The 24034-nt window shown below is 42.0% G+C and overlaps 1 protein-coding gene across 1 annotated transcript in view; it reads left to right on the top strand.

Annotated features, from left to right (window-relative positions):
- Positions 1 to 24034, top strand: part of galk1 (galactokinase 1) — a 46841-nt gene that overhangs the window by 3894 nt on the left and 18913 nt on the right. Inside the window, exons 3-5 of the mRNA XM_059948941.1 lie at positions 10359 to 10478; positions 12527 to 12662; positions 15572 to 15753. Of these exons, the coding sequence (XP_059804924.1) occupies positions 10359 to 10478; positions 12527 to 12662; positions 15572 to 15753 (438 nt within the window). The remainder of the gene's footprint in view (positions 1 to 10358; positions 10479 to 12526; positions 12663 to 15571; positions 15754 to 24034) is intronic.

The raw sequence follows: 24034 nt of genomic DNA, 5'->3' as shown, positions 1-24034 counted from the left end.
TTGTGAGGCCGAGCCACTATGGGACTTTTCAATAGATTTATAACAGTCGTGCTTGAGCCTGGTAGGGGGTGCTCTCAGGCTTTTGTTCCTTCTGCCCAGTGGGAGGGGGAGTAGAGAGAATACCCAGGGTGGGTGGGGGTTTGATTATGTTAGCTGCTTTACCACAGCAGCAAAAAGTGCAGGCGGAGCTTATGGAGGGGAAGCTGTTTTCCATGATGTGCTCAGTTGTGTCTGCAGCTTCCGGTTTCAGTGCAGTTACGGTGTGGGTGTGATGCCAGCACTGTGCCACAGCTGGATCACACTGATTCAAGGTTTTGAGTATGTATTTTCTGAGTAACTTCAACTGTCAATTGCACTTGATAAAATGTAAGTTAAAGGAAGGACTAATTAATCTGTTAATCACAGTGTTGATTACAGGAAGGATATGTGTAAACATAACAAGCTTCAAGGTTATTGAAATATATCACAACTTGGCCGATAACCACCCTTAAACTAAGTTCATGATCATACAGCAACAATTACTGCAATGCAGGAGGCCATTTGACCCATCAGCTTCTAGAACAATCCTTTTCTCACTCCGCCCATCCTTCTGTTGTGGGAGATCCATTAAGCAGTGTGGGCAGACTGAGGCACCATTTAATTACCTATCCCTTGTTGCCCTTGAGAGGGAGATGGTGATCTGCCTTCTGTAACCACTGTGACCCTTTTAAGGTGTGGGTATACCCACAATGTTGTTAGGGTGTTCCAGAATTTTGACCCAGTAACAGTAAAGGAATGGCGATATATCTCCAAGTTTAGGATGGTGTGTACCTTGGTGGCAACTTCCAGGTGGTAATGAAGGGCTCTTGTTGCTCTTGACCTAGCTTCTTGTGGCAGTGAGTTTGAAAGGTGTCATCCGAGGTGTTTTGCTGAGTTGCTGCGGTGCCTGTTGCTACGATGTGAATGATTGTGGAAGGGGTGCTCAGTAAGTCAGCTGCTATGACAGACAGACATACTTTATTGATCCCGAGGGAAATTGTGTTTCATTACAGCCGCACCAACCAAGAACAGTGAAGAAATATAGCAATATAAAACTATGAATAATTAAATAATAAGTTAATCATGCCAAGTGGAAATAAGTCCAGGACCAGCCTATTGGCTCAGGGTGTCTGACACTCCGAGGGAGGAGTTGTAAAGTTTGATGGCCACAGGCAGGAATGACTTCCTATGACGCTCAGTGTTACATCTCAGTGGAATGAGTCTCTGGCTGAATGTACTCCTGTGCCTAACCAGTACATTATGGAGTGGATGGGAGTCATTGTCCAAGATGGCATGCAACTTGGACAGCATCCTCTTTTCAGACACCACCATCAGAGAGTCCAGTTTCACCCCCACAACATCACTGGCCTTACAAATGAGTTTGTTGATTTTGTTGGTGTCTGCTACCCTCAGCCTGCTGCCCCAGCACACAACAGCAGACATGATAGCACTGGCCACCACAGACTCGTAGAACATCCTCAGCATCGTCTGGCAGATGTTAAAGGACCTCAGTCTCCTCAGGAAGTAGAGACAGCTCTGACCCTTCTTGTAGACAGCCTCAGTGTTCCTAACAGATAAGATCATTGAACGTAAATTGTCTGTCATTCTGATCCTGTCCTGGTTAATTTCTCCCATATCTGCTATGTAACTCACTCACCTCATCCAGTGATGTCTTTGGTGTTATTGGACATTCCCCACCCCTTCCACCTCATCATTCACTGTCCATTGTTTTCTGCTTCTAATCTGAATCCTCTGGTACTATAGTCACCCATTCTGCTGGTAGGGTTCTAACCCTGTGCTTGCCCACCATCACATTTATAGACAATAGGTGCAGAAATAGACCATTAGGCCCTTCGAGCCTGCACCGCCAATCTGAGATCATGGCTGATCATCTACTATCAATACCTGGTTCCTGCCTTGTCCCCATATCCCTTGATTCCCCTATCCATAAGATACCTATCTAGCTCCTTCTTGAAAGCATCCAGAGAATTGGCCTCCACTGCCTTCCGAGGCAGTGCATTCTACACCCCCACAACTCTCTGGGAGAAGAAGTTTTTCCTTAACTCTGTCCTAAATGACCTACCCCTTATTCTCAAACCATGCCCTCTGGTACTGGACTCTCCCAGCATCTGGAACATATTTCCTGCCTCTATCTTGTCCAATCCCTTAATAATCTTATATGTTTCAATCAGATCCCCTCTCAATCTCCTTAATTCCAGTGTGTACAAGCCCAGTCTCTCTAACCTCTCTGCGTAAGACAGTCCGGACATCCCAGGAATTAACCTTGTGAATCTACGCTGCACTTCCTCCACAGCCAGGATGTCCTTCCTTAACCCTGGAGACCAAAACTGTACACAATACTCCAGGTGTGGTCTCACCAGGGCCCTGTACAAATGCAAAAGGATTTCCTTGCTCTTGTACTCAATTCCCTTTGTAATAAAGGCCAACATTCTATTAGCCTTCTTCACTGCCTGCTGCACTTGCTCATTCACCTTCAGTGACTGATGAACAAGGACTCCTAGATCTCTTTGTATTTCTCCCTTACCTAACTCTACACCGTTCAGATAATAATCTGCCTTCCTGTTCTTACTCCCAAAGTGGATAACCTCATTCACATTAAACGTCATCTGCCAAGTATCTGCCCACTCACCCAGCCTATCCAAGTCACCCTGAATTCGCCTAACATCCTCATCACATGTCACACTGCCACCCAGCTTAGTACCATCAGCAAATTTGCTGATGTTATTCTTAATGCCTTCATCTAAATCGTTGATGTAAATTGTACTGAGCCCTGTGGCACCCCATTAGTCACCACCTACCATTCTGAGAAACACCCATTCACCGCTACCCTTTGCTTTCTATCTACCAACCAGTTTTCTATCCATGTCAATATCTTCCCCCCAATGCCATGAGCTCTGATTTTACCCACCAATCTCCTATGTGGTACCTTATCAAATGCGTTCTGAAAATCGACTGGATTACATCGACTACATCCACTGGATCTCCCTTATCTAACTTACTGGTTACATCCTCGAAAAACTCCAATAGATTAGTCAAGCATGATTTGCCCTTGGTAAGTCCATGCTGGCTTGGCCCATTCCTATCACTGCTATCTAGATATGCCACTATTTCATCTTTAATAATGGACTCTAGCATCTTCCCCACTACTGATGTTAGGCTGACAGGATGATAATTCTCTGTTTTCTCCCTCCCTCCTTTCTTAAAAAGTGGGATAACATTAGCCATTCTCCAATCCTCAGGAACTGATCCTGAATGTAAGGAACATTGGAAAATGATTACCAATGCATCCGCAATTTCCAGAGCCACCCTAGGATGCAGACCATCTGGACCTGGGGATTTATCAGCCTTCAGTCCCATCAGTCTATTCAACACCATTTCCTTCCTAATGTCAATCTGTTTAATTTTCTCTGTTACCCTGTGTCCTTGGCCCATCCATGCATCTGGGAGATTGCTTGTGTCTTCCCTAGTGAAAACAGATCTAAAGTACTTATTAAATTCTTCTGCCATTTCTCTGTTTCCTATAACAATTTCAGCCAATTCATTCTTCAAGGGCCCAACATTGTTCTCAACTATCTTCTTTCTCTTCACATACCTAAAAAAAAGCTTTTACTATCCTCCTTTATATTCCTGGCTAGCTTGCATTTGTACCTCATTTTTTCTCCCCGTATTGCCTTTTTAGTTAAGTTCTGTTGTTCCTTAAAAATTTCCCAATCATCTGTCTTCGCACTCACCTTAGCTCTGTCATACTTTTTTTTTAATGCTATGCAATCTCTGACTTCCTTTGTCAACCACTGTGGCCCCTTTCCCCCTTTTGAATCCTTCCTTCTCCGGGGGATGAACTGATTTTGCACCTTGTGCATTATTCCCAAGAATACCTGCCATTGCTGTTCCACTGTCTTTTCTGCTAGGATATCCGTCCATTTAACTTTGGTCTGCTCCTCCCTCATTGCTCCATAGTCTCTTTTGTTCAACTGCAACACTGACACCTCTGATCTGCCCTTATCCTTCTCAAATTGCAGATAAAAACTTAGCATATTATGGTCATTACCTCCTAATGGCTCCTTTACTTCAAGATCGCTTATCAAATCCTGTTCATTAAGCCATCAATAAAAAACAGGAAGGGGACTTTAGCCCCGTGATGCTCTGCCTGAAACGGTGACAACCAGATTCAAGAATAACTTTTAAGAAGGCTAGAAATAAATCATTTTGAGGAAGAAAAATTTGAAGGTGAAGCCAATCAAGGTCTTTCCAAGACCTGGATCAGATAAAATAAGTCAAAGCACGTTATGAGTGTAAAGTCCAATGAACCCTATCAAATGTCTTGTTCACCAACATGGCTACTGATGCCTTGACTGCTTATGAAACATTATATGTACCTATGCCTCCACTCTGAACCAGCTGCCTGGTGTAGTTATTATTACAGTTCCAGGCCAGGCATTCTGGCTACTTGTGCTCAAAGAAGAAAAAAAATTCTCATGTTCAGATCCCTCCATGATGTGGCCTAACACATCAAAACTTTTGCTGAATTCTATTTCTCAGGTAGTCCCCCTCTGTCAGTCAAGATGAAGCTTGGATGTGATGGTCAGTCACAGTGGGGTTCCTTACATTCAAAGGGATTAGATGTGCCTCTTACATTAAAAGAGGTCGAAGAAGTTCTAGGATCACTTCAGAGTAATAAATCTCTGGAAGATGGTTTTCCACCTGAATTTTACAAAAAGTTTAAAGATTTATTAATTCCTCCTTTTATGGAGCTAATACACCAAGCGGAAAGAACGCATAAACTTCCAGAATCTTTTTCAACAGCTATTTTAATAGTATTGCCAAAAAAAGACAGATCTTTTAAAGCCAACATCATATAGACCTATTTCTTTGTTGAACACGGACTATAAAATAATAGCAAAGATTTAATCTAATAGATTATCTAAATACTTACCAAAATTAATACACATGGACCAAACGACATTAAAAATAGACAATCGGCAGATAATGTAACTCAGTTACTTAGCATAATTCATTTGGCACAAAAGAGGGAAGAAATGAGTGTGGCAATTGCTTTGGATGCAGTAAAAGCATTTGGTGGATTGGAATGGAATTTTTTATTTAAGGTATTAGAAAAATATGGAATAGGAGTATCTTTTATAAAATAGATTAAAACCTTAAATACTAACCCCAAAGCTAAAGTGGTGACAAATGGCCAAATTTCAACAACATTTCAGTTAACAAGGTCAACTAGACAAGGTTGTCCATTATCACCTGCTTTATTTGTGTTGATGATAGAACCATTAGCTGAATTAATTAGAACTGACTCAGATATTATGGGTTTCAGAGTTGAATCGGGAGGAGTATTTATTTGCTGTTGATCTGATTTATCTAACTAACCCATTGCATTCGTTGCGTAAATTATCTTCTAGATTGGAAGAATAATGGAAAATATCGGTATAAAATAAATTGGGATAAAAGTGAAATTCTATCCCTTACTAAAGGAGATTATAGTCAATGTCGATTAATAACCCAATTTAAATGGCCAGTAAATGACATAAAGTATTTAGGTATAAGAGTTGATAATGATATAAAGGATTTGTAAATTAAATTATTTGCCATTATTGAAAAAAATTCAAGAGGATCTTGATAAATGGATGATGTTACCAATAACATTAATAGGTAGAGTCAATGCTGTAAAAATGAATATATTCCCTAGATTACAATATTTATTCCAAACACTACCAGTACAATTACCGCAGAAGATTTTTCAAGAGTTAAATAAATGTGTGAGGAAATTCCTTTGGAAAGGTAAGATGTCAAGAATATCGCTGGAAAAATTGACATGGAAATTTGACTTAGGACCAAATTTTAAGAATTATTACAAAGCAAATCAACTTAGTTTTATTGCATTTTTTTTGATGAAGATAAACTGGCATGGATTAGAATAGAATTAGATAAAATAGGAGAAAATATACCAGAAGATTTTATATATAAATGGGAATCTAAATGGATACGGAAAAATAAAGAAACTCCTATACTAAAACATTTGATTGATTTATGGAATAAGATAAATGTTGATGAGATAAAGAAATCTTTATTAGCAAAGAGACCTTTAACTCAAAATAAACTTATCCCTTTTACAATGGATAATCAAATTTTATATAACTGGTTTCACGAAGGGATTAGATATATAGGAGACTGTTTTGAAGGAGGTATATTAATGTCATTTGACCGATTAAAGAATAAATATAACATATCAAATAACACTCTTTTCTGTTATTTACAATTAAGGGCTTATTTAAGAGATAAACTGGGTCAAACAATGTTATTGCCGAAACCTAATGAAATAGAAACTTTAATTCATAAAGGAAAAATTAAAAAAATATTTCTGTTATGTATAATTTGATTAAAAAACAGGCAATTAAACAAGGAATTCATAAGTCAAGACAAAAATGGGAAACGGATTTGAATATTAAAATTGATGAAACAAGTTGGTTAAGCTTGTGTCTTGACAGTATGACAAATACAATAAATGTTCGACTAAGATTAGTACAATATAACTTCTTACATCAAATATATATTACACCACAAAAAATAAATAGATTAAACTCAAATTTATCTGATCAATGTTTTTGATGTAATCAAGAAATTGGTACTTTTTTTACACTCTACTTGGTCTTGTTTTAAAATTTAATCTTTTTAGACAAATTTAAGAGTCTTACTAGAACAAATTATTGGAATACAACTTCCACATAATCCAACATTATTTTTGCTAGGCAATATTGAAGGAATAAAATTGAAATCCAAATTGAATAAATATCAGAAAGAATTCATAAAAATTGCATTGGCAGTAGCCAAAAAGGCTATCGCAGTTACTTAGAAATTGAATTCATACCTTGTTGCTCTTGAGAGGGAGATGGTGATCTGCCTTCTGTAACCACAGTGTCCCCTTTTAAGGTGTGGGTATACCCACAGTATTGTTAGAGTGTTCCAGAATTTTGACCCAGCAACAGTAAAGGAATGGTGATAAATCTCCAAGTTTAGGATGGTGTGTACCTTGGTGGCAACTTCCAGGTGGTAATGAAGGGCTCTTGTTGCTCTTGACCTAGCTTCTTGTGGCGGTGAGTTTGAAAGGTGTCATCCGAGGTGTTTTGCTGAGTTGCTGCGGTGCCTGTTGCTACGATGTGAATGATTGTGGAAGGGGTGCTCAGTAAGTCAGCTGCTATGACAGACAGACATACTTTATTGATCCCGAGGGAAATTGTGTTTCATTACAGCCGCACCAACCAAGAATAATGAAGAAATACAGCAATATAAAACTATGAATAATTAAATAATAAGTTAATCATGCCAAGTGGAAATAAGTCCAGGACCAGCCTATTGGCTCAGGGTGTCTGACACTCCGAGGGAGGAGTTGTAAAGTTTGATGGCCACAGGTAGGAATGACTTCCTGTGACGCTCAGTGTTGCATCTCAGTGGAATGAGTCTCTGGCTGAATGTACTCCTGTGCCTAACCAGTACATTATGGAGTGGATGGGAGTCATTGTCCAAGATGACATGCAACTCGGACAGCATCCTCTTTTCAGACACCACCCCGCCCCAAGTTCCACCCCCACAACATCACTGGCCTTACGAATAAGTTTGTTGATTCTGTTGGTTTCTGCTACCCTCAGCCTGCTGCCCCAGCACACAACAGCAGACATGATAGCACTGGCCACTACAGACTCGTAGAACATCCTCAGCATCGTCTGGCAGATGTTAAAGGACCTCAGTCTCCTCAGGAAATAGAGACGGCTCTGACCCTTCTTGTAGACAGCCTCAGTGTTCTTTCACCAGTACAGTTTATTGTCCATTTGTATTCCCAGGTATTTGTAATCCTCCACCATGTCCACACTGACCCCTTGGATGGAAACAGGGGTCACCGGTGCCTTAGCCCTCCTCAGGTCCACCATCAGCTTCTTAGTCTTTTTCACGTTTATCTGCAGATGATTCTGCTCACACCATGTGACAAAGTTTCCCAACGTAGCCCTGTACTCCGCCTCCCTTGCTGATGCATCCAACTATGGCAGAGTCATCATGGCCTGCAGAGTTCAAGTTGAGGTTTATTGTCGCAGGCATATATACACAGAGCATTAGTTAGACTCAACTTTATTGTCGTCGTGCCGAGTACAGATACAAAGCCAATGAAATGCAATTAGCACACGAGTGAATCTGCAGATGCTGAAAATTAAAAAACATGAAATGCTGGCAGAACTCGGCAGGCCAGACAGCGTCTATGGGAGGAGGTAGTGACGACGTTTAGGGCTGAAACCCTTCATCAGGAGGTTTCAACTCTCCTTGATGCATCCTTGATGCTTTTCACTCTGCCCAGGCAACGTTTATGGTATAAGTTCTCAATGGTGGGCAATTGGATGCCGATAATCAACTGGGCAGTTTTCACCGCCTGCTAGAGTGCTTTGCAGTCCGATATAGGACAGTTGTATTACCACACTGAGATGCAGTTGGTGAGTATGCTCTCAATGGTACAGCGGTAAATGTCCGTCAGTATCCTGGGACAGAGGTGAGCTTTCCCGATGCTCCACAGGAAATAAATGTGCCTTTTTGATCAGGATGGAGGAGTTCATGGACCAGGTGAGATCTTCGGAAATATGGACACCAAAGAATTTGAAGCTTGATACACACTCCACTGATGTAGATGGGGAAGTGAGAGTGGGTTCTAGCATGTCTGAAGTCCACAATGATGATCTTGGTCTTCTGGGTGTTAAGGGCCAGGTTGTTGGCACACCACGCAGCCAGGTGCTGGACCTCGTCCCTGTAGGCCGTCTCGTCATCCTCTCTGATCAGGCCAACCACCGTGGTGTTGTTTGCAAACTTGATTATGGAGTTAGAACCGTGTACAGGAAAGCAGTCATAGGTGAAAAGGGCCATGCTGTGAAAATGAGCTTTTTGCAGCTGTATCAAGCTTCTTGAACATCATTGAAGCTTTACTCATCTGGTCAAATGGAGACTATTTCATCAGACTCCCTATTTGATCCTTGCAGATAGTGGACAGGAGGTGAGATCCCAGGCTGTAACCTTTTGTAGCCATATTATATGTATACCTATTCTAGTTCTGCTGCTGGTCATCTGGTAAACCTGCACCCACCCCACTGCCAGCCGGGATATCAATGGTGGGGGTTTCAGTGACGCAGAATGTGAGGAGAGAATGGCTGGATTTCTTTTACTGTTGGATATTGACGCCATCTGGAACCTCTGTGGTGTGAATTTAACTGGCCACCAATCAGCCTGGGCCTGGATATTGTCCAGGTGTTGTGGTTGTGGAGCGCTTCCATACCTGAGGAGTTGTGACTGGTGCTGAAGGTCATTGGACATCCCTTCTTCTGATCCTGTGATTTAAGGAAAGTCACAGATGAAGCTACTGAGGATGGTTGGGCCCAGAACCTCCCAGATAAGTTGGTAGGTCAAATATGATGGCAGAATATAGTATTAATGGTAAGAGTCTTGGCAGTGTGGAAGATCAGAGGGATCTGGGGTCTGAGTCCATAGGACACACAAAGCTGCTGCACAGATCGACTCTGGTTAAGAATGCATATGGCATATTGGCCTTCAACCATGGGATTGAGTTCAAGAGCGGAGGGGTATACAGCTTTATAAGATCTTGTGGTCAGAGTTCACTTGGAGTACTGTGCTCAGTTCTGCTCAGCTCACTACAGGAAGGATGTGGAAGCCATAGAAAGGGTGCAGAGGAGATTTACAAGGATGTTGCCTGGATTGGGGAGCATGCCTTATGAGAATAGGTTGAGTGAACTTGGCCTTTTCTCCTTGGAGCAATGGAGGATGAGAGGTGAGCTGATAGAGGTGTAGAAGATTATGAAAGGCATTGATCATGTGGATAGTCGGAGGCTTTTTCCCAGGGCTGAAATGGCTGCCATAAGGGGGCACAGTTTTAAGGTGCTTGGAAGTAGGTACAGAGAAGATGTCAGGCGTGAGTGGTGAGTGTGTGGAATGGGCTGCCGGCAACAGTGGTTGAGGTGAATATGATAGGGTCTTTTAAGAGACTCCTAGGTAGGTATATGGAGCTTAAAAAAATATAGGGCTATGGGCAACCCTAGGTAATTTCTAAAGTAAGTACATGTTCAGCACAGCATTGTGGGCCTATGTTGTATTGTAGGTTTTCTATGTTTCTAACACCCTGAGGAGCAGAGATGGCCTATGGTTGACGTGATTGTTTTAGATAAACCAAAAGCAGCATTGAATGTCCATCAAGTTTGATTTAACTGCAGCATGTGTTGCTTTTTGCTTCACTTGTAAAGTTGTTCTTTGTTGTGTCCGTGTAGCGGGCTCACTCACTGGCTTCAAAGCAGTAGCAGCAAGTAATGTCCCATTCGGTGGAGGGCTTTCCAGTTCAGCAGCCTTGGAAGTGGCCTTCTACACCTTCCTACAACAGATTTGTCCAGGTGAGTATGCAGAGCTGCTTTGTGAATGTTGGGGCCTTCGACACAAACTTACTGTCTTTTCACTTGCAGAGATGAGCAATACTCAAGGACACTGTTTACCTCATTCTAATTGTTACGTTTGAATGCAGGAGTTCCTTAAACAGCCTCTCATTTCCTCAATGAACTTCCTAATCAGTCATGACTAATTTCTGAACTTCCCAGAATCCGACCAGATTTTGGAATGGATTGTGCAGTTTTCTAACGATAAGTCATTGCTAGTGTTGTCTGGACTAGAGGTCATGCCTCCAGAATCTGCCAGAAAATGTGCTGTCAGGAAAATGACTGTGAAACCAGTGCTTGCTGTCATGTACTTATTCTTCTGACAGCATCTCAGTTTAAAAGTTTTCATCTTTGTTTTGAAGTCTGCTCACGAGCTCAGTACTGTCGTGGTACAGTGGTGGGCAGCAGTTAAGCTACCAAAGCCCCAAAGTCAAATCCAGCTTAGTTGGATAGAATTTGGTTAATAATCTGGGGATTTACAAATGATGACAAGAGCCCAACTGGAATGTTTGAAAAGACAGTCTGGTTCACTAATGTACCTCAGGAGGAAACGTATCATCTGAATTATCATCACTGACTTGTATAATGTGAAATCTGTTTTGCACCAGCAGTACCCTGCAAAGATGTAAAAACTACTATAAATTACAAAAACAAATAAATAGTGGAAAAAGGGAAGAAGCTGTTTCTGAATTGTTGAATGTTCCAGCTCCTGTCCTGCCTTTTACAACTCCAGAGTCATTGTCTCTTCATTGTACTTTGAAAACACTTGCCAAGCCCTCAGTTCAAAGGTGATTAAGAGTGGGCAATAATGCCTTAATCTGTAAAAGTGAATTTATAAAAAAGACATTCAAACATGGGGGTCTTTCACCCCCGATCATATTAAATGCTAGGGCAGGTGGCTTGTTCCTCCTGTCTTCCCAAAAGCTGCAACAGAATTGCAGTCAATTGGATTGCTCGGTCTCCTAAACAGACCTGAGCATAAAATCTAGACTGACTGCCATGTGTTCTGCTCTTTCATAATATGATTTTTATTTAACTACCTGCAAATACTGGATATTTGAAATATAAACAAAAATACATTTGAAGCACTTAGCGAGTCAGGCAGGATCTTTGGAGAGTGAAGCAGTGCTGATGTTGTAAATTCAGTATATTTCATCGGAACTGGGCAAAGCCGGTGTGCGTTGAGCTGTTCGCATCCTCCATAGAGCCACCTGTTTAAGAGCTGAAAGTGGGTGGTAAATGAGAGGAAATGACTAAACGAACCATGTTAAACCTGTGGATTGCAGGCCAAAGTTGCTGCTGAATCTGAAACTAATAGTTGGCAGATTAGAGGGTGTTCATGGAGAAGTTAATAATATTACAGATAAATAATCTGATAGAACCAGCCAGTTATAATGAAAAACAACTTACCTAGAATTGTTATATTTGCTATGGACTCCAGAGAGCTGCAGTATTCCCAGATTTAAAATAAGATGCTATTCTTCAAACTTGTGTTGGGCTTTGTTTATAAAATGCGGGAGGGAACAGATAGCTAGGTGTGTGGGATGGGGGCTTCATCCGATCATACACATTCCTTTTGTACTGTCCATCCCAACCTCATCCTCTCTGCTACTCCAAACTGATTTGATTTTCTCTTTTCCCTCCTCCCCAGTTCTGTTGAAAGGTCTTTCATCCGAAGTATTCTGTTTCTGTCTTTACATGTGCCTACTAACCTGCTGAATATTTCCAACATTTTCTGTTTTTTTTACTTTAAATGCAGCCTTATTAATAGCTATATCCAAGGAAAGTAGCAAGTTGCTTTCAGAGAGCACCAATGTATTCTCTAATGTAGACTTTGAAAGAGCAGTTTGGTAAATGGGGCCTTTGGACTTGGGTTGAGGGTGTAAAGTGTGCACTACTGTGCACTGAGTAGAGAAGATAACATAGTCTGCCAAGACAGAAGAAACTTGGTCTTGGTATATTCTGGTCCATCTATGCGCCTGACTACATTTTAAATTTCTGACCATCAGATGATGGGGATTTGGTGCAGAAGGCACTGACTTGCCAGAAAGCAGAGCATACTTTTGCTTCCATGCCCTGTGGAATCATGGACCAATTCATTTCAGTGATGGGGGAAGCTGGTCACGCCTTGCTGATCGACTGCAGGTGAGCAGAGAAAGTGTTTGTACCCCGGTAGTCTTTGGCCTCTGATCACTGGCTGTAGTGATAACCCAGGGTTAATGCCGGAGCACTAATGTTCCATCCTAGTGGTGGAGCACAAAGATCTGGCATTCCAAGATTGAGAACTATCACTGGCATCAGATATTCAAATGGACAATGAAGCCATGTACACTAGCTCATTATTTTTCTTTTTTTGCTCTTTTTGCATTACTTATATATATGTTTATTAGTTTAAAAAATTACTTATTAAAATGTACTGCTGCCGCAAAACAACATATGCCAGAGATCTTCACAGAGGGATCAGAAATGGAGAGAGTAAGCAATTTCAAGTTCCTGGTGTCAAGATCACTGAAGGCCTCACCTGGTCACAACATATCAATGCAGCTACAAAGAAGGCAAGACAGCAGCTACATTTCATTAGGAGTTTGAAGAGATTTGGTGTGTCACCTTAAACTTCTATAGATGTACTGTACTGTGGAGAGCATTCTGACAGGCTGCATCACTGTCTGGTATGGAGGTGGGGGGGGGGGGGGTGCTACTGCACAGGACCGAAAGAAGCTGCAGAAAGTTGTAGAATTAGTCAGCTCCATCTTGGTTACTAGTCTTCGTAGTATCCAAGACATCTTCAAGGGTCGGTGCCTCAGAAAGGTGGTGTCCATTATTAAAGACCCCCGTCACCTAGGGCATGCCCTTTTCAGATTCAGATTATTGTCATTTAAAAACCACAAATGCAGTTAAAATGCATTGCAGTGTTCGGGGAGTTAATATCTCCTGACTCAGTGTGACTTCACTTTTGTAAAGGTTTCTAAAAATTCAGGAATGTTGCCTCACTTAAATATTTAACACCATTTCTGGGGTTTGCAGCAGAGAACTTAGCTCATCGAGATTGTGCTGCTCCCTAAATCTTGTGTTGTGACTTCACTCCAGCCCCTTGCTAGGTTGTTATCTTGGTGTGGATGTACAGTTCCTTTCCGGTTCCTGAGCTGAGCCCTGGCAGCTGCTTAGAGCCTCAACAGCTAGTTGAATGTTGTGGAATTCAGTCATTGTTTCAGCTCATCAGCCCAACTCATCACTGCCTTTGCTTAAAAATCTCAGAACTCACCTGCAATAAAACAGAAAAATATTGGAAGTGTTCAGTAGTTCAGGCAAAGGACGATTAGATCTGTCAATGGGATCACCCGTCTTCTCGTCCTCTTTCCTCTAAACGCCGCCTTGGCTTGAATTTGAAATTCGCTGTGATCGAACAAACACCCTTCTATCAACTTCTTTTCAAAAGCAGAGTAACATTAAAAAAGAATTAAGAATCCATTTAAATGTTTTCAAAGCCTCAAAAATATCCCCAAACCAGACCACGTCTCCTTTCTTCTGTAAGCATGTAACCTGTAAGCATGGCATTTCTTTTCTCAGTTTCTCCATCTCCATTTTATTTCCAGCCCCTGCTGCTGAAAAGCACCCCCAAAGCATGATGCTACTCCGCTGTATCTTACGGTAGGGATGGTGCTATCTGGCTGATGTGCAGTATTAGATTTATGCCACTCATACTGCTTAAAAAAAAAGCCTGTAAAAACTTGGTTAAGTGTTAGTTAAAAGGTACTGTAAAGATATGGAAGAAACTCGTGCTTGGATGAGACTTACAGTCATCCTGTAAAGTATTGTGGAGGTAGCATCATGCTATGGGGAGGCTTTACAGTAGCAGGAACTTGAAGTCTGATAAGGATTGATGAAAAGATGAATGCTGATAAATACAGAGATATCCTGGATAAAACCTGCTAGCTTCTGCCAGAAAGCTTAAACTGGGGAGGAAGTTCATCTTTCAGCAGGACACCAACCCAAAGCACACTGCCAGAGCTACCGTGGAGTGGTTTCAAATGAAGAAAATTGATGTCCTTGAGTGGCCCAGTCAGGGTCCTGGACTTCACCTGATTGAACATATGTGACAAGATGTCAGGATTGCTGTCCACTGCCCCTCCCCAGCTAACCTGGCACAGCTTGAGCAATTTTTCGAAGAGGAATGGGCAAATCTTGCTCCATCACATTGTGTAAGGCTAATAGAGACTTATCTAGAAAGACTTTTGACTGTAATAGCTGTGAGAGGCGATTGAACTACGTAAGTACTGAGCATACAAGGTGAATACTTTAGAATTCCTGTTTCAGTTTATAAATTTTTAGCTTGACAATTTCCCCTGTTTTGGGGCTCTGCTGTGAAAAATGGAGCATGAGATTCGCAAATAAAAATTCTCAGTTAAATTGATCAGATTCCCTGGTTGTAACAAATGGTTGAGAGCTGAATATTTTTAAAGGTACTGTATTTTCCCCTCTATCTATTTATCTTTATTCCATTCATCATTTGCCTGCTCTTATTCCATCTCTTCCACCTTTTATACGGCCTATCTCCCCTCTACCTTTCAGTTCGGACGAAGGGTCTCTATCTGAAAAGTCAGCTATCTTTCTCCACGGATGCTGCAAGATACACTGAAGTCTTACAGCATTTATTCTGTTGTTTCTGAAAACTTTAAATATTTTTACTGACTTTGTCTTGATGGGGCAGTTTACGCGCTCTGGAAATGGTACCCAAAATTTTCTAATGTGGACATGACTTAATGGAAAGTTGAAAGGAAAATAATTTGAAGCTGGAAAATAAATACAGAAAATGTTGGAAAAGTGCAGCGGGTCAGAGAATTTCTCTTTCCAGCAGCATCACTAAACTTTGTTAAAATGTCAGTACTATATCCTCAACTAAACATTAGGAAAAAGACAGTGAGACTTTGTCTTCCATTAATAGAAGCATCCACATGTTAACGAATGCAACGATTAGGTTGTGTTTCTTCTTTGGGTTGCTCACTTATTGTTGCCCTTGGAGCTTTGAGTTTGATCAAATGTTGTTCTAATTCAAGGTCTTTGCAGGTGACCCCTGTGCCGATCAGTGACCCCAATCTGGTGATCCTCATCACAAACTCGAATGTCCGACACAGCCTGACCGGCAGTGAGTACCCAACCAGACGCAAACAATGTTTAGAGGCTGCAGAGGTGCTTGGGAAAGATAGTCTACGAGATGCTTCTATGGCTGAATTGGAAGGTAAGTAAGTATAAGGGTTATTTACCTGTATGGACTATACCTCTGGGTTCTGATAAAGAGTTTGTGAAGGGAATAATCAGTTGTGATCTTTCAAGAATCACTAGATTCTGGAATGGTTCTGGAGAACTGGAAAATTGCTAATTCACTCCAATCTTTAAGAGGAAGGGAGGCAGAAGATAGGAATTTACAGGTCAGTTAGTGTGACTTCTGTGTTTGGGAAGATGTTGGGAGTCCAATATTAAGGATGAGGTTTTGGGGTACCTGGAGGCACATGATACAGTAGGCCAAGGTCAACATGGCTGTTAAGGGGAAATTGTGCCCAACAAATCTGGTAGCACTCTTTGAGGAAATACCAGGCAGGATATTCAAAGGAATATTAGTGAATGTTGCTTACTTGTATTTTCAGAAGACCGTTGACTAGATGCCACACATGAGGCTGCTTAACAAGAGCCCGTGGTATTACAGGAAAGGTACTAGCATGGATAGAAGACTGGCTAACTTGACGGGAGGGAAAATGTGAGACTAAAGGGAGACCTTTGTAGTTGCATGCTGGTGACTAATGTTGTCCTGCAGGGGTCGCTGTTGGGACCATTATTTTCCACATTATATGATGACAAAGTTGCTGGTTTTGTGGTAAGTTTGCAAATGATATATAAATGGAGGGCAGGTGTTGTTGATGAAGCAGAGTCTATAAAAGGAGAAATATAGAACATTGAACAGTACAGCACAGGAATTAGGAACAGGCCATTCTTTAGCCCACAGTGTTGTGCTGAACCAGCTAAAAAGCAAATCAGAAACACTCAGACACTAATCCCTCCCACTTACACCATGACTGCAGCCCTCCATCTTATCCAAATGTCTCTTAGAAGCCTCTAGTTTATTTGCCTGTACCACCATACCAGGCAGCGCATTCCAGGCATCCACCTCTCTCCTTCACATCCCCTTTGAATCTAGCCCCTCTTACCTTCAATGCATGTTCCCTGGTATTAGACATTTCAACCCTGGGAAACAGATGCTCTCTGTCAACTCTCCCTCTCACAATCTTGTAAATCTCCATCAGCCTCCAGCGCTCCACAGAAAACAACCCAAGTTTATCCAGCCTCTTGTGATAGCACTTGCCCTCTAAACCAGGCAGCATCCTGGTAAACACGAGGAAATCTGCAGATGCTTGAAATTCAAACAACAACACCCACGAAATGCTGGTGGAACACAGCAGGCCAGGCAGCATCTATAGGGAGAAGCGCTGGCGACGTTTCGGGTCGAGACCCTTTGTCAGGCCATGTCTCAGCCCGAAACATCAACAGTGCTTCTCCCTATAGTTGCTGCCTGGCCTGCTGTGTTCCACCAGCATTTTGTGTGTGTTGTTGTTTGAGCATCCTGGTAAACCTCTTCTGCAGCCTCTCCAAAGCTTTGACATCCTTCCTATAGTGGGGTGATCAGAACTGTCCACAATACTCCAGATGTAGCCTAACCAGAGTTTTATAAAGTTCCAACATGACCTCCTGACTCTTGAACTCAATGCCTCGACTAATAAAAGCAAGCATTCCATAAGCCGCCTTAATCACCTATCGACCTGTGTAGCCACTTCAAACAGCTATGAACTTGGATCCCAAGATCTCTGCTCAGCAAGACTTGCCCTTAACAGTACACTGTCTTCTTGCATTTGCCCTTCCAAGGTGCAACACCTCATTTATCTGGGTTGAACTCCATCTGCCATTTCTCTGCCTGTATTTGCAACTGATCTATATCAGCCCTAACATATTTATAAACTCAGCACTGAACTCCTGATCTGCAATGTTCTTTTCCTTGGTAAATACTGAAGCAAAATATTCATTAGTACCTCACTCAAATTCAATGCATCCAAGCTAATGTTCCCCCACCTTTAACCTTTCCTTAGTTAGTTATCCTCTTGCTCTTGATGTACATCTGGAATGTCTTGGGATTCACCTTAAATCCTACTTGCCAAGGACTCCACTGGCTTTCCTCGTTAGTTCCTTTCTGGCCTCATTACCTCTCTGGACATCCAAGGTTCTCTTTATCTTTCCATCCCCGTCCGTCCTTCTCACAGGAACTTGCCTTTCCTGTGCTCTGTGCCCTCCACATGTTTGATGTGGACTTCCCAGAAAAAAGACTTGGACAGATTGGGAGAATGAGCAAAGAAGTGGCAAATGGAATGTAGTGTAAGGAACTATATGGTCATGCAATCTGGTAGAAGGAATAAAGGCATAGATTATTTTCTAAATCGGAGAAATTTGGAAAATGAGAGGTACAAAGGGACTTCAGAGTCCTCAGGACAGATTCCCTGAAGGTTAAATTGCAGGTCGAGTCGGTCATTGCAAATACAATGTTACCGTTTTATTTTGAATATAAAAGTAAGAATGTTATTCTGACTCTTTATAGGCATTCGTAGGACCACACTTGGAAGATTATGATCAGTTTTGGTCTCTTTGTCTAATTAAGATACTGAGAGGCAGGATTTATGAACATTTGGAGAGATATAATATGATTAGGATTAGTCAGCATGGCTTTGTCAAGGGCAGGTCATGCCTTACAAGCCTGATTGAAAATTTTGAGGATGTGACTAAACACATTCTCGAAGGTAGAGCAGTAGATGTAGTGTATATGGATTTCAGCAAGGCATTTGATAAGGTACCCCATGCCAGGCTTATTGAGAAAGTCAGGAGGCATGGGATCCAAGGGGACATTGCTTTGTGGATCCAGAACTGGCTTGCCCACAGAAGGCAAAGAGTGGTTGTAGACGGGTCATATTCTGCATGGAGGTTGGTCACCAGTGGAGTGCCTCAGGGATCTGTTCTGGGACCCCTACAGTTCGTGATCTTTATAAATGATCTGGATGAAGAAGTGGAGGAATGGGTTAGTAAATTTGCTGATGACACAAAGGTTGGAGGTGTTGTGGATAGTGTGGAGGGCTGTCAGAGTTACAACAGGACATTGATAGAATGCAAAACTGGGCTAAGAAGTGGTAGAGGGAGTTCAACCCAGATAAGTGTGAGGTGGTTCATTTTGGTAGGTCAAATACGATGATAAAATACGGTATTAATGGTAAGATTCTTGGCAGTGTGGAGGAACAGAGGGATCTTGAGGTACGAGTCCATAGGATGCTCAAAGCAGCTGCGCAGGTTGACTCTGTGGTTAAGAAGGCACGTGGTGTATTGGTCTTCATCAATCGTGGGATTGAGTTTAGGAGCCGAGAGGTAATGTTGCAGCTGTATAGGACCCTGGTCAGACCCCACTTGGAGTACTGTACTCAGTTCTGGTCACCTCACTACAGGAAGGATGTGGAAGCCATAGAAAGGGTGCAGAGGACATTTACAAGGATGTTGCCTGGATTGGGAAGCATGTCGTATGAGACTAGCTTGAGTGAACTCAGCCATTTTTCCTTGGAGCAAAGGAGGATGAGAGGTGACCTGATAGAGCTGTATAAGATAATGAGAGGCATTGATTGTTTGGCTAGTCAGAGGCTTTTCCCCAGGGCTGGAATGGCACGAGAGGCCACAGTTTTAAGGTGCTTGGAAGTAGGTACAGAGGTAAATTTTTTACGCAGAGAGTGGTTAGTGCTTGGAACGGGCTGACGGCGACGGTGGTGGAGGTGAATGTGGTAGGGTCTTGTAAGAGACTCCTGGATAGGTACATGGAGCTTAGAAAAATAAAGGGCTATGGGTAACCCTAGGTAATTTCTAAGGTAAGGACATGTTCGGCACAGCTTTGTGGGCCGAAGGGCCTGTATTGTGCTGTAGGTTTTCTATGTTTACTAAACGTGCAGACATTAGAAAAGGTCCTGAGGAGGTTCACGAGAATGATTCCATGTGTTTAGAAGAGTGAGGGGATATCTCATTGAAACCTATTGAATACTGAAAGGCCGAGGTATAGTGGAAGTGGAGAGGGTATGCAATAGCATTGGAGTTCTAGGACCGACGAACACAAAATCAGAATAGAGGAGGACTTCCTTTAGCCAGAGGGTGGAATTCATTGTCAAAGACATCTGTGGAGGCCAAGTCATTGGGTATATTTCAGGCAGAAACTGGATAGGTTCTTGATTATTAAGGGTGTCAAACATTACATGGAAAAGGAAGGAGAATGGAATTGAAAGAGATAATAAATCAGCCATAATGGAATGGTGGAGTAGACTAGATGGAGTGAATGGCCTAAACAGAATTGTATTGACATTGGCTTTGAATGTTAAAGGTTCCTATTGCAGATGATTGTTACCTGGTATTTCTCTGGCACGTACAGTGACATGCAAAAGTTTGGGCACTCTGTTCACAATTTCTGTTACTGTGAATAGCTAAGCGAGTAAAAGATGACCTGATTTCCAAAAGGCATAAAGTTAAAGATGACACATTTCTTTAATATTTTAAGGAAGATTACTTTTTTATTTCCATCTTTTACAGTTTCAAAATACAAAAAAGGAAAAGGGCCTAAAGCAAAAGTTTGGGCTCCCTGCATGGTCAGTACTTAGTAACACCCCCTTTGGCAAATATCACAGCTTGTAAATGCTTTCTGTGGCCAGCTAAGAGTCTTTCAATTCTTGTTTGAGGGATTTTCACCCATTCTTCCTTGCAAAAGGCTTCTAGTTCTGTGAGATTCTTGGGCCGACTTGCATGCACCGTTCTTTTGAGGTCTATCCACAGATTTTCGATGATGTTTAGGTTGGGGGACTGTGAGGCCCATGGCAAAACCTTCAGCTTGTGTCTCTTGAGGTTGTCCATTGTGGATTTTGAGGAATGTTTAGGATCATTATCCTGTTGTAGAAGCCATCCTCTTTTCATCTTCAGCTTTTTTACAGACGATGTGATGTTTGCTTCCAGAATTTGCTGGTATTTAATTGAATTCATTCTTCCCTCTCCCAGTGAAATGTTCCCCATGCCACTGGCTGCAACACAAGCCCAAAGCATGATCGATCCACCTCCGTGCTTAACATTTGGAGAGGTGTTCTTTTCATGAAATTCTGCACCCTTTTTTCTCTAAACATACCATTGCTCATTGTGGCCAAAAAGTTCTATTTTTAACTTCATCAGTCCACAGGACTTGTTTCCAAAATGCATTAGTCTTGTTTAGATGTTCCTTTGCAAACTTCTGATGCTGAATTTTGTGGTGAGGATGCAGGAAAGGTTTTCTTCTGATGACTGTTCAATGAAGGTCATATTTGTGCAGGTGTCACTGCACAGTAGTACAGCGCACCACCACTCCAGAGTCTGCTAAATCTTCCTGAAGATCTTTTGCAGTCAAATGAGGGTTTTGATTTGCCTTTCTAGCAATGCTATGAGCAGTTCTCTTGGAAAGTTTTCTTGGTCTTCCAGACCTCAACTTGACCTCCACCATTCCTCTTAACTGCCGTTTCTTCATTACATTATGAACTGAGGAAATGGCTACCTGAAAAGGCTTTGCTATCTTCTTATAGTCTTCTGCTTTGTGGGCATCATTTAATTTTCAGAGTGCTAGGCAGCTGCTGAGAAGAGCCCATGGCTGCTGATTGTTGGGACAAGGTTTGAGGAGTCAGGGTATTTATAAAGCTTTGAAATTTGCACCACCTGGCCTTTCCTAACGATGACTGTGAACAGGCCATAGCCCTAACAAGCTAATGAAGGTCTGAGACCTTAGTTATCTGAGAGCTCAAATCTCTTGGGGTACCCAAACTTTTGCACAGTGCTCCTTTCCTTCCCCCCCCCACTCTAAAATTGTACAAAGCAAAAATAATACACTAATCTTACTTAAAATGTTGAAAAGAATGTTTCATCTTTAACTTTGACTTTTGGAGATCAGTTCATCTTCTACTCACTTAACTATTCACAGTAACAGAAATTTTGACTGGGGTGCCCAAACTTCTGCATCCCACTGTACAACCTGCCCCTCAGCCCATGCCTGAATGTTGTCTAGGTCTCTGTAGGCAGGGATGGACTGCTTCATTTGCTACGAAGCTGCAAATGGAATTTAACATTATGTAACTAGCAAACATAACTCCTGACCTTGTGATAGAAGGAAGGTAATTGAAGCAGGGGAAGATGTTTAGAGCTGGAATACTGTCCCAAACTTCTGCAATGATGTCCTGAGACTGGGATAATTGAGTTCCTACGATTACACCTATCTTCCTTTGTGTGAGCTATGACTCCAACCGTTGAAGTGTTTTCCCTTTGAATTTAGCTTTTTACCAGGGTAGCATTTGGCTAAGTACTGTCGGATGCAAAGGCACTGTCCAGAATTCATATATTAAAGACACTACTGGCAACTGACAAAAGATGTGTTTTCAAATTTAAAAAAAATAAAGCTAGGACAGAGTAGAAGTGCTCTATATGCGTTCTCTATCTTGGTTGCAATCAGATGTGGTACCCACAGGTTCAAGACTCACACTCCGAGTCACCTTTTATGGTTTGAGACCAGGTCTGCATTATGCTTCAGGGTTCAATGAGGAGTTGAATTCCATTTCCAGGACTTGTCTCTCTCCTTTAGGACTCTTTCTGCTGGCAGTCTAGTCTGGACCCAATGCCCTTAAGCCATGTTCATCCCATTTCAGCTGGACCATGGGTTGCTATAGCTCCATCTTCCTGTTTTCACCAATGCATTAATTATTGGCACCAAGCCAATCATTTGATCCCAGTATCACTTTAGGTGATAAGCTTATAACAAAGACTTAATTCTTCTCATAGGTATGGTAGTCTAAACCTAACTTAAGTATTTTTCTATCTTAGCCAAGGGTTCTGATTATCTCTTATTACCATGAAAACAACCCAAGAATTAGCATTGTCTTGGGTACCATCAAAAAGTAGGTGTGCTTACCAGAACGTCTCTTTACCTCGTCATAGTTCACTTTGGCCCTGTAGGAACTGAAAATGAACAATTTCCAATTCAGTCTTAGATTCTTAGAGACTTTCACAGACCTGTAACCAACCCTGTCTGTGACCATCACCAAGTCTGCCAAGGCTAACTACAGTGTTCACTGTTCTGGTCTGAGATAATTTAATCCCCAACTACCACCGAGTCGTTGGTCTCACTTCACTTCTGGAACTCAGCTCCTTAGACCAGGACTGTGATGAATCTTCAGCAGAGTTGTCCCAGCAAAAAACCGCAAGTTGTCCAGTTACTAGTAAAAAGTGCGATCTGAGTACACCATCAATCACTTTCAGGTCTGTTAGATGGTAATTAGGCAGATTGAATTTGTCCTGCATTTTCCACATGGTTAGTTAGATACTAACATCATAATGACACTGGAAATGCTTGGCAAATGGCACAGCTGGAGCATAGGTCTTTAGTACTTCAGCTGGTCTGTTATCTAGTCCCATGGTATTTGCTGTATCCAGTGCTGTTAACCATTTATTGAACCACAGAGAGTGAATTATATTGGCCAATACAATAGAACTCTGGTAATCCATTATACAACTTGTTAGAAATAGTGGTTTAGGATCAGACTCACCAAGTGATATTCGCCACAAAGTCTTCTCAGTCACCTAGTTCCATTTCCCACCCACCTTTCTAAATTCATCAGGTTCATTGGAACATTTATTATTTTGGTTGATGCCTGGGATAGTGGAAATCTCAGGAGAAAATACACCCATTGTTTCTGGCCAAACATGGTGGCGAGTGTTTCGGTCTTATCCCTTGCATTCACTTTCCAGGGAAATGTGCAACGTTGTTAATGGTTGTCCTTAGAATCTCCTCCGGTGGGTCCAATGTGTAGGGTTATAGATAATGTTACATGAAGGCAGGTGAAAGTGTTTAATTCTTATTCCCCATTTGCAACACAAAACGCTGGAGGAAGTCAGCAGTTCAAGCAGCATCTGTTGAAATGAACGAACATTTGACGTTGTGGGCTGAGACCCTTCAGGACTGGAATGGAAGGGGGAGGTGCTAGAGTTAAAAGGTGGGTGGGGGGAGAAGGAGGATAGCTAGAAGCTGACAGGTGAAGCCAGATGGGTAGCAAAGGTTAAGGGCTGGAGAAGAAGGAATTGGATAGGAAACTAGAGTGGACCACAGGAAAAAGGAAGAGGGGCCCCAGGAGGAGGTGAGAAGAGGTCAGAGGCTGGAGTGGGGAATAGAAGAAGAGGAGAGGGAGAGGGAAACTTGTTCACAGAAGGAAAAGTCAATATTCATGTTATCAGGTTAGAGGCTGCCCAAGTGAAACGTAAGGTGTTACTTACTCTTCCACCCTAGGGGTGGTCTCATTGTGGCACAAGAGGAGGCCGTGGACCGACGTGTCGGAATGAGAATAGGAATAGTAATTAAAATGTTGGGCTAGTGGGAAGTTCTGCTTTTGGCAGATGGGATG

Source organism: Hypanus sabinus, chromosome 23 (assembly GCF_030144855.1).
Source record: "Hypanus sabinus isolate sHypSab1 chromosome 23, sHypSab1.hap1, whole genome shotgun sequence".
In the NCBI taxonomy this organism is placed as follows: Eukaryota; Metazoa; Chordata; class Chondrichthyes; order Myliobatiformes; family Dasyatidae; genus Hypanus; species Hypanus sabinus.
Note: the sequence above shows the minus strand (reverse complement) of the source record. Positions and strands in the feature narration are given on the sequence as shown.